This window comes from Centroberyx gerrardi, chromosome 23 (assembly GCF_048128805.1).
Source record: "Centroberyx gerrardi isolate f3 chromosome 23, fCenGer3.hap1.cur.20231027, whole genome shotgun sequence".
In the NCBI taxonomy this organism is placed as follows: Eukaryota; Metazoa; Chordata; class Actinopteri; order Beryciformes; family Berycidae; genus Centroberyx; species Centroberyx gerrardi.
Window position 1 is genome coordinate 42,501 of NC_136019.1, and position 12,500 is coordinate 55,000.

Here is a 12,500-nt window from a genome sequence, read left to right on the forward strand (position 1 = left end):
CTGAGTGTCACTCTGATGTATTTGTGATCTGAAGCTTCACTTCCTGTGTGACATCATTGTTTTCCAGCGACTAACTTCCTCAAACTGACTCAGACTAAAGGAAGAACATCTGATCCTCCTTCTGTCCTTTAACTTCATCTGTAAAATCACACAATCAGCTGCTTCAATATTTTAGGAGCCTTAGGTTTTCTGAGTGTTAGATTCTTATATTTCTACTGGAGTGAGATGTCTTTTCCTACAATAAACCTTTGGAAAACACTCTGTCACTTTGTTATTTTAGCTGAGACTCTCCTCATGTTTGTTTGTGTGTTCAGAAACATGTCAGCATCACATTAATGATCCATGGGAAAGTCTCACATGTCATCGTTACATATTTAGTTATATATTTATTATATGGGAGAGTTCTTCACCAATCTCAGCAAAAGAAAGTTAGCATCCAAGAGTGGTGATGGACTCAAGACAGTGAAACCTTACAAGTTTGCTGCCTTGCTATCCCTCTTGGATCACTACCAACAACGAAAGTAAGTTATGTCTTGTATAAATAATCAACACCAAAACAGGCACTCTGCTGCCATGCCACTGCCCCAACTGAGGTAAAATAATCCTTGAAGGATTCCCTTGTGCTAAATGCCTCTCTCGACGGATGATTGCCACTCTGAAGGTTGGCTATCCCTCCAGCTCGTCCACCTCCCGGAGTCTGGGTGTTGTTTGAAGAGCAATGGGAGGTCTTCTGTATGTAGTTGTGCAGTACACAGGTGGCCTTGATCACTGCATCTACGTTATGAGGCTGCAGCTTGATTCTACGCTGGCAGACCTCCCACTTGGACGCGAGGATCCCGAAAGTGTTCTCGACTACTCTTCTGGCTCTAGACAGCCGATAGTTAAAGATTCGCTTGCCTTCATCCAGTTCCTTCCCAGGACAGGGACGTAGAAGATGGGTCTGCAGGGGGAAAGCTTCATCCCCTACGATGACATGCGGCAGAGGCTGGTCAGCTGCAGGCAGAGGTGCTGGACCGGGAATATGGAGAGCCTGGTTTTTCAGCTGCTTGCCGAGACTGCTGCCTGCAAATATGCCTCCATCACTGCTTGACCCATGGGCACCAACATCTGGGGATCAAAATGAAGTCCCTTATCAGTAATTGTAATTGACAATACAGTGATATAAAATGAATGTCAATTGAAATGCAAAACTTTACTAGACTAAAATTTTGGGTGTTTTTTTTGTTTGCTTTTTTTTTTTTTTAACAGCTTTTATGTACTCGATTTTGGATTAGGCCGCAATGATGGCTTATAGAAAAGGCTACTAATCAATATATAGAAAATATAGAAAAAGTAAAGAAATAAAGACAACCATCCGCATAGTTGCTGTGTTTTGCAGCTGTGAAAGAATGTTAAATGTGTCATATGCTGAACGTGGATCTGTTTTCGTGCCGCTCTCCGTGGTGCTGAATAAGCAAACTGCCAGGGAAAAGATAAACATAAAGCCTAGTGCGCGGATCAATAGCGTGCATATCTCCACGATATTCTACCGGCACTCAGCCTACTGTAAATCACTTAATTTCAATACTTCTTGCATTGGGCTTTATACATAACTCAATTTTCATTGACGCCTGTATTCCGTCACAGCAGTTCATTCAAGATAGATGAAGTTCTGTGCATGTAGATCAAGGTATGGGAAATAAATCAGTAGCCTACCTCTGACACTGAAGCAGCAGCGGTGATCTACCAAGGCCATCAGCACAACCGAGAAATGTCCTTTGTAATTGAAAAAGGTAGATCCCGAGTTGTGTGGTGCCCGGATGGCCACGTGCTTTCCATCAACTGCCCCTATGCAGTTGGGAAATTGCCATCTTTGTTGGAAACCCCTTGCCACTTCCAGCCAGTGTTGCACAGCGGGCGCAGGCATGTACAGGGGCTGCAGTCTGGTCCAAAGTGCACCACACACCTCGGGCACCATGGCTGCCACAGTGGACCTTCCAATCCTGTAATTCAGGGATATGGTCCTGTAGCTGTCCCCGGTGCAGGTAACTATAACACATGGAAACAATATTAATATAAAGGATTTTACTATGCCGTACTTTCCTTAATAACTGAATGTCGTTTTTCCTTATTCAAGTCATCAGTGCTGTTTTTAAGTCTTTTGGTGCAAGTCCAGTCTCAAGTCATTTGAGATTTTTTTGGTTTAACTTTTTGTCGTAGTAATTTAGAGTCTCCAGACCCAGCACTGGTATCTGGAGTGGAAGAGGTTTCAGAACTGTGTTTTCTTTGTTCAGAGAAGAAATGAACGTAAAAAACAACTAGGCTTACTTCACTCACATTGTTTAACCAAACTGACGTAACGTGTTGCGTAAGTTGACGTGCTGTCTTACTGATCATTGGACCGTAATTGGGTGGAGGATTTCTCATAATTGCAGGTACAATATACAGACGAAAAGGCATCAGTAATAATCTTTAATATTTATAAAAACGAAAAACATCTGTATCTATATCGAAAACTAGGAATTGGCTTATAAAAAATGAATTTGTATTCTGGCGGCTGCGGTGCACGCATAACATAAAGAAGACATCAAAGTCATAGAAATAAATGTAAGCTACTCATTTTATTTAACTCTATTCATGTACATTTATTATTTTTATTTATTTTCTGAACTCAGCCACACAATTTATCTAATTTCTCTGAGTTGTTCGCACTTATCCTGGTGCAGCCGGAGAGCGGCTGGACGCCGGTCAGCCTTGCTGACAATTTGACACGGTGGCCAACGGTGGTACTGCAGCCTAAAATTCACCTGCGGCCCAAAAAGCGTTTTTCCCATAGACGGCCATTGTAAAAGACAGTCCTCTAAAACTGTTAAGAAGATACCTACAACACCACACAAGACCTTAAAACACTCTTTCAATCTAATCTTATTAAGATATGAAGTATTTTACATGAGTAGCTCACCGGTATTTAATATGTACAGATAAGAACTGATCACTGAAAACGGAGGTTTGGGATTAGGTGTGTTTTCTGTGCTTGTTCATGCCACGGAGATGTAGACAGCAAGCTAACTATATTAGCCTTGTTTTTAGCCTACTTCACATGTATTCCACAGGTCTGTCTGGCGAACCCAACTAGTCATGCTATTCATCACTTTTGTATTTCGTTGTGAATTAACTTTATGTTCTTTTAATTTTTTTAAATAAACGATTTTAAATAACTTGCCCTGTACACGATTTCCAATTCAGTTTCATGACAGTATTGCATGGTGCTGTGTGGTTAACCTGCCTGCATGGTAGTGACTGTGAGTCTAGCTGCCACTCAGAGTTACACTGTGTTTCTAAACAGAAGTGTGTGGCTGCTGTGTAGGGAAGAGAACCAAAAATGCAGTAAAGAAAATCACTTTGCAGTCAGATGTAAATCCAAACCAGAGAAATGGAAAAGAGGAAAACAGGTGCACAGTGTGACTGAACAGGACAGTGATGATTATGAGGATATCACGAGTGTCACTACTACAGAGATACGGACAGAGACGGGTAACGAGGCCAGAGATGACAAAGCCAAGAACAGCCAGCTTTTTGCAGGGATGCTGGTAGGCAAAGAGCTAGTGAAGTTTCAAATAGATTGTGGAGCTACCTGTAATATCATCCCCATAAATCTAGTGAATCCAGACACTCGGATGGAACACACTAAGAAAGTGCCGGTAATGTACAACAAGACCAAGCTGTATCTACTTGGCAAATGCAAGGTGAAGGTGAGAAATCTGAGAAACCAGAAACTATACCGGCTGGAGTTTGTGGTGGTGAATAAGGACTGTAGACTGCCACTGCTTGGCAGGAGGGCGAGTGAAGCCATGAAGCTGATCAAAGTACAGTATGAGAACACACTAGCTATCGGCAGCATCGTAACTGAAGAGGAACCATCTCAGTGTGAATTAACCATGGAACAAATAAAGGAGGAGTACGGAGATGTGTGCACAGGTGATGGCTGCCTGGCAGGAGAGTACAGAATCGAGATCGATGAGAGGGTGGAGCCAGTGAAACTTCCCAAACGACGAGTCCCGGTTGCCATGATGATGCCACGATCGACGACATCCTCCCAGACCTCTCTAGAGCGAAGGTGTTTACAGTCTGCGATGTCAAACATGGATTTTGGCACGTCAAACTGGTGGAGGAGTCGAGCTATCTGACTACATTCTCTACACCGTTTGGCAGATTTCGGTGGCTCAGGATGTCTATGGGAATCAGCCCAGCTCCTGAGATTTTCCAGCAGAAGTTGACACAAGCGCTGGAGGGGCTGCCGGGCATATACATCATAGCCAATGATGTATTGATCACAGGAGAGTTCAGACTGAGACGACAGGAAGTGCCATACATTGGACACCTGCTGACAGCCGATGGACTGAAAATCGACCCCAATAAGGTTCGAGCAGTGAGAGACATGCTGAGACCAACGGACGTGAAAGGCGTACAGAGACTTGATGGCATGGTGAATTATCTCTCTAAATTCTACCAACACTTATCGGACGACTGCGAGATACTGAGACAGCTCACACACAGAAAATATGTGGGATTGGACAGAAATGCATGAGGAAGCATTTTGCAGACTCAAGGACAATACATCCAAAGCACCAGTACTGAAGTACTACAACCCAAAAGAGGAACTGACATTGCAGTGCGACGCATCAGACACGGGACTAGGAGCAGCACTGACACAAAAAGGGGAACCTGTAGCATTTGGGAGCAGAGCACTGACAGATGGAAAGGGGCTACGCCCAAATCGAAAAAGAATGTTTGGCTATTGTCTTTGGCATGGAAACATTCCATCAATATACCTGTGGCCAGAAAGTGACAGTACAGAGTGACCATAAGCCTTTAGAGAACATTGTCAAGAAGCCACTGTTGAGCGCACCAAAGAGACTCCAAAGAATGTTGCTCAGGCTTCAGAGATATGACATAGATGTGACCTATGACCCTGGACGTGACATGTTGCTGGCAGATACCTTGAGCAGAGCATACTTGCCAGAGAGCTCAACTACAGGGTCAGTGGAAGCTGAGATCGAGACAGTCAACATGGTGGACTGCCTACCTATCTCAGAAGCGAGACTAAGCACAATTCGCTCTGCTACCCGAGAAGACAAAATACTACAGACACTAATTAAGACCATTCAAAAGGGATGGCCACAAAATAAGAAAGACACACCGATGGATATCATGCACTACTACTCGTTCCAAGAGGAATTGAGCATTCAGGATGGAATCATCTTCAGAGGAGAGAGAGCTGTTATCCCAGACACACTCCGACGTGAGATCACCCGCCGTATTCACTCCACTCACCTGGGGGTGGAGGGATGCCTCCGGCGTGCGAGAGAATGTGTCTACTGGCAGGGAATGAATGAACATATTAAGACATTCATAGAAAAACGTGACGTTTGCAGATCAGTTGATACAAAACAACAAAAAGAGACATTACATCCACACGAGGTACCAAGTAGACCATGGGCCAAGGTTGGTACAGATTTGTTTACTTATGACAACAAAGACTACCTCATGACAGTCAATTACTATTCCAACTTTTGGGAAATCGACAACTTACCAGATACAAAGTCAAGTACTGTGATAAAGAAGCCGAAGGCTCACTTTGCCTGTCAAGGTATCCCAGATATAGTTGTTTCAGATAATGGGCCACAGTACACTTCCCAAGAGTTCCAGCGTTTCCGTCAGCTGTGGGAGTTCCAGCACAGAACTTCATCTCCCGGATACCCACAAAGCAACGGGATGGCAGAGTCTGCTGTGAAAACGGCAAAACGACTGATGATGAAAGCCAAGGCAGCAGGAGAGGACCCATACCTGTCTATGTTGGATCACCGCAACACACCAACTCAAGGACTAAAGACAAGGCCAGCTCAGAGATTGCTGAGTAGGAGAACCAGAACCCTACTACCAACAAGGGATAGTCTTCTGCAGCTGAAAGTGAAACATACAACACAAGACCGGGTTGACAGGCAAATGAGACAAGCCAAATACTTCAACAGGACAGCCAAGGATATGGACACACTGAAACAGGGAGGCCGTGTTAGAATACAGCCTTTTGAACCCCACACGTTCTGGAGAAAGGCTACAGCTGGACACTGGACACCTTAGACGGGACCAGGGCACAGTACCCAGTGTGTCAAACCGAACAGTGACTGTTGAAACTCACACACCAGAGACTGTTGCAACCCCTGACAGTCGTGGGTGACACACAACAGACTGTAACTACCAATCTGGGCGAGCAGTTGTGAGGCCAAGGTACCTGAAGGACTATGCAGGCTGAACTGTAGTAAAAGATGTGAAACAAGGACAAATTTTGGAGCGGATCCGGATCCGACTCACGAACAAGCAATAATAGCACGAACCTTGGCGGAGGTCTGCGCTCTCCGAGTGTCCTTCTAGTTCATTATATTTATTGGATTGAATAGGTCCTAGTGACGTTAAAATAAACATTTCATAAAGCCTATATTAAAGTGATATTTACATAGCCTAATAATAGTCATTTCTCTCTCTCCCACGTGTCCCGCACTGTCCCGCAAAATCACGTCTGCTGTCCTGCAACGGAACAATTAAGAGGTGGTCACCCTACCCGTGAAGCTCGGGCATCAAAATACACAAAAATGACTGACCCTTCTCAGTAGTGAAGCACCAGCAGCATTTCCACTGCCGGTGGAACGGCATCAAGAGGCTCGGTGCCTCTCTCCACATGCCCATCCTTTACTCCACCTTTTAATTGTTTATAGTTTGTTATTAGACAACGTTATAGTTTATTAGAATTTATTGTTACCTGGTGTTGGTTAATTTAAACATTTATTGTTGAAAGTTACCAAATTAAAGTGCTAAAAATAGCAATGGCAATCCCTGACTGATTTCATCTGTATTGATATAGATTATATCGCCTTTTCAAATATAGCCCTTTATCATGATGCACTAAATGCTCAATGTTGTGGTCTCCTCACAGTGATGGTCTGCTGGCGACAAACCGTATGTAGTACTAATTTATATACTGTATAAGTAGTGACACTAAGTCTTGCTGTATTCATGTATGCGTCAATGGGATGGGGATGGTGGAATACTCGCAGGCTGCATGTGGGCCGGCCTGGGTCAAAAAGTCCAGAGCCATTTTCTTGTCCCAGTCCGTCCCTGATCAGACGCCAGCAAAAAAAAGCTAAATATCTATATACTGTAGATATCTATATAGATATCTAGACACTCGGGAGACTATTTATCCATTCCTGACCAGAAGTATGTTGGGAAACAACCATGTTGCAAGGTTTAGGGTGGAGTTTAGTTTTGGTCACGGTGGGAAAAAAGATGTCAACCAGCATGCCAGTTGGTAGATCTCTGGAACCGAGAGAGGAAATCCCTTTCATAATGTTAAAATTATGGTCGGGTGGGGGTCCCGGAAAATATAACACAGTGACACATTTGGGCTTATTTTCAAAGCCCAATGTTAAAGACCCTATAGACCATTTTTTTGCTTTATCATTATGAAGTAAATGTTGATTGCACAGTGTAATGGCTGTAGAATAATGACACCATCGGTGTTTAGATTGGTTCCCTATAAGCCTCGCTTTCACTATGCAATTCTGTCTGCCACCGGGTACGATCTCCCGGGAGAATGAAGGCTCGATTTACGGCACAAACGAAGTGCGTCATCCATTGCGCAACCAAAAGAGGAATAGGATAGGTTTTCCCCGGTAGCTATCGGTAGCGTTAGCCATGTTGCTAACGCTACCGCTAGCAGCCAGAAAACGAACCAGGAGCTACAAGGAAGCCAGGACGAGCCAGAAACAAACATCTATGTTTGTTTCTGGAACAAAAGAAACAAACATCTAACTATGTTTGTTTCTGGCTGCTAGCGTTAGCTAGCGATAGCAACATTAGCCATGTTGCTAACGCTAGCTAACGCTAGCAGCCAGAAACAAACAAATGATCCATTGTCAATTTGATAATCTAAACAAAGAACACGTTTTCTTGCAGTGGCCTTTCTAAAATGAGCAGTGGTGAAAGTGCCTATATTGTGTTATGATCAAGGAGTTGATGAGCAGACAGATGGTTTGTTCTGTCGCACGAAACGGAAAGCGATCCGGTTGTCTTTGCACCAGCGGTGCAAACAACAATACCACTTGGAAACACTAGGGGAGGAGAACGGGGGGAAAGTTGAAAAGTTGTCTGTATCCACTTTAACAGGTATGCTTATGGGTTTAACATATTGTTGAAAGTTCAGAACATATAAGCATATTAGCAAGTTATGGCATAAGATGGAAAATGCTTAATAAGCAACAGTAACTTGCATGATGATCTGCTTCCCTTGTCGGTCATGATCGTTTGTTTTCGTGAATGGCCGAACGGTGCGTCTCTTTAAATGTTGCTGCCGCAAGGAATTGTGGGACGGCATTATCTCCTTTCCTTTCGTAAAGGATGGTCCAGTGTATCCTATGCTAAAGGAGCTAAGTAAGGAAGCATTGAAGCACCTTTCCTTAGCATGTAGAGAATTCAAACAGCTCTTATCATGCTGACACTTAGATACTTCCGGGTCATTTCACTCAGTTAGGAACCTTCCTATGCAGAAAAGACAATTCGACCGCAGCCGGAGACTCGACCGACGAGAACGAACTGAAAGCCCCAAGATTCATTGCGGCGAGCGGCGCTGCGTCTGCGGGACAGAGCCGGGTCACAGTCCATCTGAAACCAGGAAGCTTAGAAGAAGAGGAGTATCGACTTGGACTTCTTGGTTTTGATAGTCAGATTACACATTCAAGTCCAATCTGGTTCACAGCTCCCATCATGCATCTGTCACTGTGCCAGTGATGTCATCATGCAGTCCACAATAGGAGCTGACAGTTTTATATCTGACAATATCATCTTATTAAATTATTTAAAACGTAATAAAACGTTTGATGTTGAACCATCAGTCGTCTTAAAGAACAAAGTTCTGCTGCTGTAAACCTGACCGTCTGATTGGATGATTTTCGTTATGATTTGCATACAAAAGGTGTTGATTGGTCAGATTCACTGACGACACGTTTTACTTTGTCAGAGCCGCCATCTTTAGAGTTACAGACTTTCTACCGCTGCTACTTTATTTCCCACAAATCAGCATGAGAAAGCAGCTTGGAAGTCCTGGATATCGGACTTTCCCAGCAGCACCTGAACGCAGCGTCAGTCTTTACATGTTCAGTAAATTCCATGTGAACTAAATGAAGAGCAGAAGAAGAGTCTGAAAAACTGATCTGAAAACAGCAGACATGAGATTTAACCCTTTAATCAACAGTCTCAGTACAAAGCAGACATGGAAACATCAACACAGCGACGTCTGTGTGTGTGTGTGTGTGTGTGTGTGTGTGTGTGTGTGTGTGTGTGTGTGTGTGTGTGTTCAGTGAGTGGAGAACTTGGGCAGCTGGTTTCCCAGGATGCAACGTCTCTCCACTCCGTCCTCTGAGATCGACGCCAGTCTCACCACTCCGCCGCTGGAGCCGTCTCTCTCCATCGCCAGAGACAGGGCTGACAGACAGACAGGCAGACAGACAGGCAGGCAGACAGGTAGAGAGAGAGACAGACAGGCAGAGAGAGAGAGACAGACAGAGACACAGGCAGAGAGAGAGAGAAACAGGAAGGCAGATTAGTGAATATAACTCTAGAGGTTCTGTTGCTAAGTGGGAGTGTTGTGTATCAGGTTCTGCAGTGGACTCCAGTTCCCAGCATGCACTGCTCCCACCTGCAGCAGTCAGCTCCAGACACTGCTCCTTGTTCAGTCCGGGTTTGTAGTTTGAGTCCATGAAGCCGTAGATGTAGGTGCTGCCGCTGCCGCCCACCGACACCGGCTGTCTCACCAACATGCCCCCGATGGGCACCGAGTACACCTGAGAGACAGACAGGTGGGGGGGTGGGGAGACAGGTGGGGGAGAGAGAGACAGGTGGGGGAGAGAGACAGAGGAGGAGAGAGAGAGACAGAGGAGTGGGGAGAGAGACAGACAGATGGGGGACAGAGGTAGAGACAGACAGGTAGATAGAGAGACAGAGGGGAGAGAGAGACAGGGACACAGTGTGAGCAGTGAGACAGGTGTCTGGTTCAGCTCAGCAGACTGTATTGATCAGCTTGTTGTGGTATTGGTTATTGATCAGTCAGGTCCAGGCGGCTTCAGAGAAACTGGACGACAAAACAATCAGCAAGAAGAGTTCAGAGTTTTATAATCTGGACTTCTGGACTCTGTGTGTGTCTCAGTGTGTGTGTGTGTGTGTGTGTCTCAGTGTGTGTGTGTGTGTGTGTGTGTGTGTGTGTGTGTGTGTGTGTGTGTGTGTCTCAGTGTGTGTGTGTACCTGCCCGCCCCCCCTGCGGTCCCATCCTGCCACGATGATCCCGGCGGTCAGCTCCTCTCTGTAGCGGTAGCAGCTGGAGCGGAACAGATTGGCGGCCGTCTCCACCAATGGAGGCTCGTCCAGCTCGATGCTGGGGGCGGAGCCACAGAGAGACAGGTCAGGGCTGTCAATCAAACTGAGTGAGTGATTGAGTGTGTGTGTGTGTGTGTGTACCTGTGGAAGCCCAGCTGGTACGTGACGACATCAGCGATGGCCTGAGTGTCTGCAGCAGAGCCAGACCTTTAACACACAGCTGCTGTTATTATCTGTTCATTAACGTTAATTACTGTTAATTAACATCTGAAAATTACTATTAAGGAATTACTGTTAATTATTTCAGAGGTGTGACCAAGTCAACTTCACACGAGTCCCAAGTCAGTCTCAAGTCTAAATGTAGAACAGCAAGTCAAGTCAGAACAAATCAAGAGTCCAGCATCAATTTAATATCTTAAAGAAAACTAAATATCTAGGACTTTTCAATGCAATATGGTTTTAATAGGATAAAAACTTGGTAAGAGCATCATGAGTTTGATTTCTATAATCAGTTTCAACTTCAATAAATTCAATCATTCCATACAAATTCAGAAAACAGAATTTAAATTCAGTCGTCCGCTGGAACAAATCTCATCACTTTCAATCTAAGTCATTTACACAAACACAAGATCTCAAGTCAAGACTTTAGAAACCTTTTCAAGTCATCAAAGTACAAGTCAAGTCAGGTCCCAAGTCACCAGAACCCAAGTCAAGTCAGGTCTCAAGTCACCAGAACCCAAGTTACCAGAACCCAAGTCAAGTCAGGTCTCAAGTCACCAGAACCCAAGTCAAGTCAAGTCTCAAGTCACCAGAACCCAAGTCAAGTCTCAAGTCACCAGAACCCAAGTCAAGTCAAGTCCCAAGTCACCAGAACCCAAGTCAAGTCAAGTCTCAAGCAATTAAAACTGGGACTCGAGTCCAAGTCATTTGACTCGAGACAAAACAAAGCCAACCTGCAGCAGAAGATTCGATCGTGGATGGGAGTCAGTTTGTCTGTTACTCTGTTGGCTATATAGGCTCTGAGAGAGAGAGAGAGAGAGAGAGAGAGAGAGAGATGTTAAAGCTGAGTGTTTTTGTTTATTGACCAGTCAAAATGATGAATACATTCTCTCTGTCTATCTCTCTCACCCAGTTGTGGTGCGGGAGTCTGCACCAATCACCACTCCTCCATCATACTCCACCGCCATGATGGTGGTCTGAGAGACAGACAGGCAGACAGACAGGCAGACAGGGAGAGAGACAGACGGGCAGACAGACAGAGAGAGAGAGACAGACAGACAGACAGACAGAGACAGAATTAGCATCACATCATGTTGTCCCAGTGTGTTTCGGTCTGTTTTGTACCTGTTGCTAACGCTAGCAAACAACTGAAATTAAACAGTAACGGTGATTTAGACAAACTTAACGTTAGTGTAGAAGAACGTTAATTAGACAGCTTTAGTTAATTAGCAACCGCACACGTAAAATAGTTAACATGCAAGCTAGCGTCACTAAGTCCATTATCGGACACAACCGAGTCACAGTAGTTCTGTAACTCTGAACCTGCCGCTGGTCTCTGTCTGGTTTATTCTTCAGATGGATGGTTACTGATGCGGCACATGTCCGAGTCGACTCTCTAGGTCCATTATCGGACAAACTTTATCGTTGCTATCCGAACTTTGCGGGAGAACGCGGGGAAGAGCATCAAGACGGAGACGTGTCCGATAATGGACGCTGGTAGCCAACATTAGCTAAATCCTGTTCCCCGTGATGCAGAAGTGCCGTCTGACTTCTCAGTCCGCCTGTCTGACGCCTGAAACCCGGTCGGGTTCGGTCCGGTCCGGTTTACAGCCGGACTCAAGACGAGCTAGCATTTTAACTAGCTAGTTAACTGTTAGCTACGTTAGCTAAGCCCGCTCCCTGCTGTAGAAGTGCTGTCTCATGTCTCATTCAGCGGTCGGTCTGTCCGTTAAACCCCCGCACCGGGACGGAACCGGGCCGGTCCGGTCTGGCCCGGCCCGGCCCGGTCCCACAGCTCCTCTACTCACCCCGGTGCTGACTTCCTTGCTGGTCCAGTCCGGGATCAGGGTGTTTTGGGAAGAAATTTGCTGGCCGAA

At 45.2% G+C, this 12,500-nt stretch overlaps 2 protein-coding genes across 2 annotated transcripts in view; one reads left to right on the top strand and one right to left on the bottom strand.

Moving 5' to 3' along the window:
- LOC139915413 (H-2 class II histocompatibility antigen, I-E beta chain-like) overlaps positions 1-258 on the top strand; it is a 4,718-nt gene extending 4,460 nt beyond the window's left edge. Inside the window, exon 7 of the mRNA XM_078291671.1 lies at positions 1-258. This exon is cut by the window's left edge and continues 612 nt beyond it. The gene's annotated coding sequence lies outside the window, so the exon portion shown is untranslated.
- A 9,003-nt stretch (positions 259-9,261) lies between these two features.
- psmb6 (proteasome 20S subunit beta 6) overlaps positions 9,262-12,500 on the bottom strand; it is a 3,302-nt gene continuing 63 nt past the window's right edge. The window contains exons 1-7 of the mRNA XM_071904042.2: positions 12,432-12,500; positions 11,533-11,600; positions 11,358-11,423; positions 10,546-10,611; positions 10,333-10,462; positions 9,731-9,875; positions 9,262-9,516 (exon numbers count right to left, since the gene is read on the bottom strand). The exon at positions 12,432-12,500 is cut by the window's right edge and continues 63 nt beyond it. Of these exons, the coding sequence (XP_071760143.1) occupies positions 9,389-9,516; positions 9,731-9,875; positions 10,333-10,462; positions 10,546-10,611; positions 11,358-11,423; positions 11,533-11,600; positions 12,432-12,500 (672 nt within the window). The 3' untranslated portion in view covers positions 9,262-9,388. The remainder of the gene's footprint in view (positions 9,517-9,730; positions 9,876-10,332; positions 10,463-10,545; positions 10,612-11,357; positions 11,424-11,532; positions 11,601-12,431) is intronic.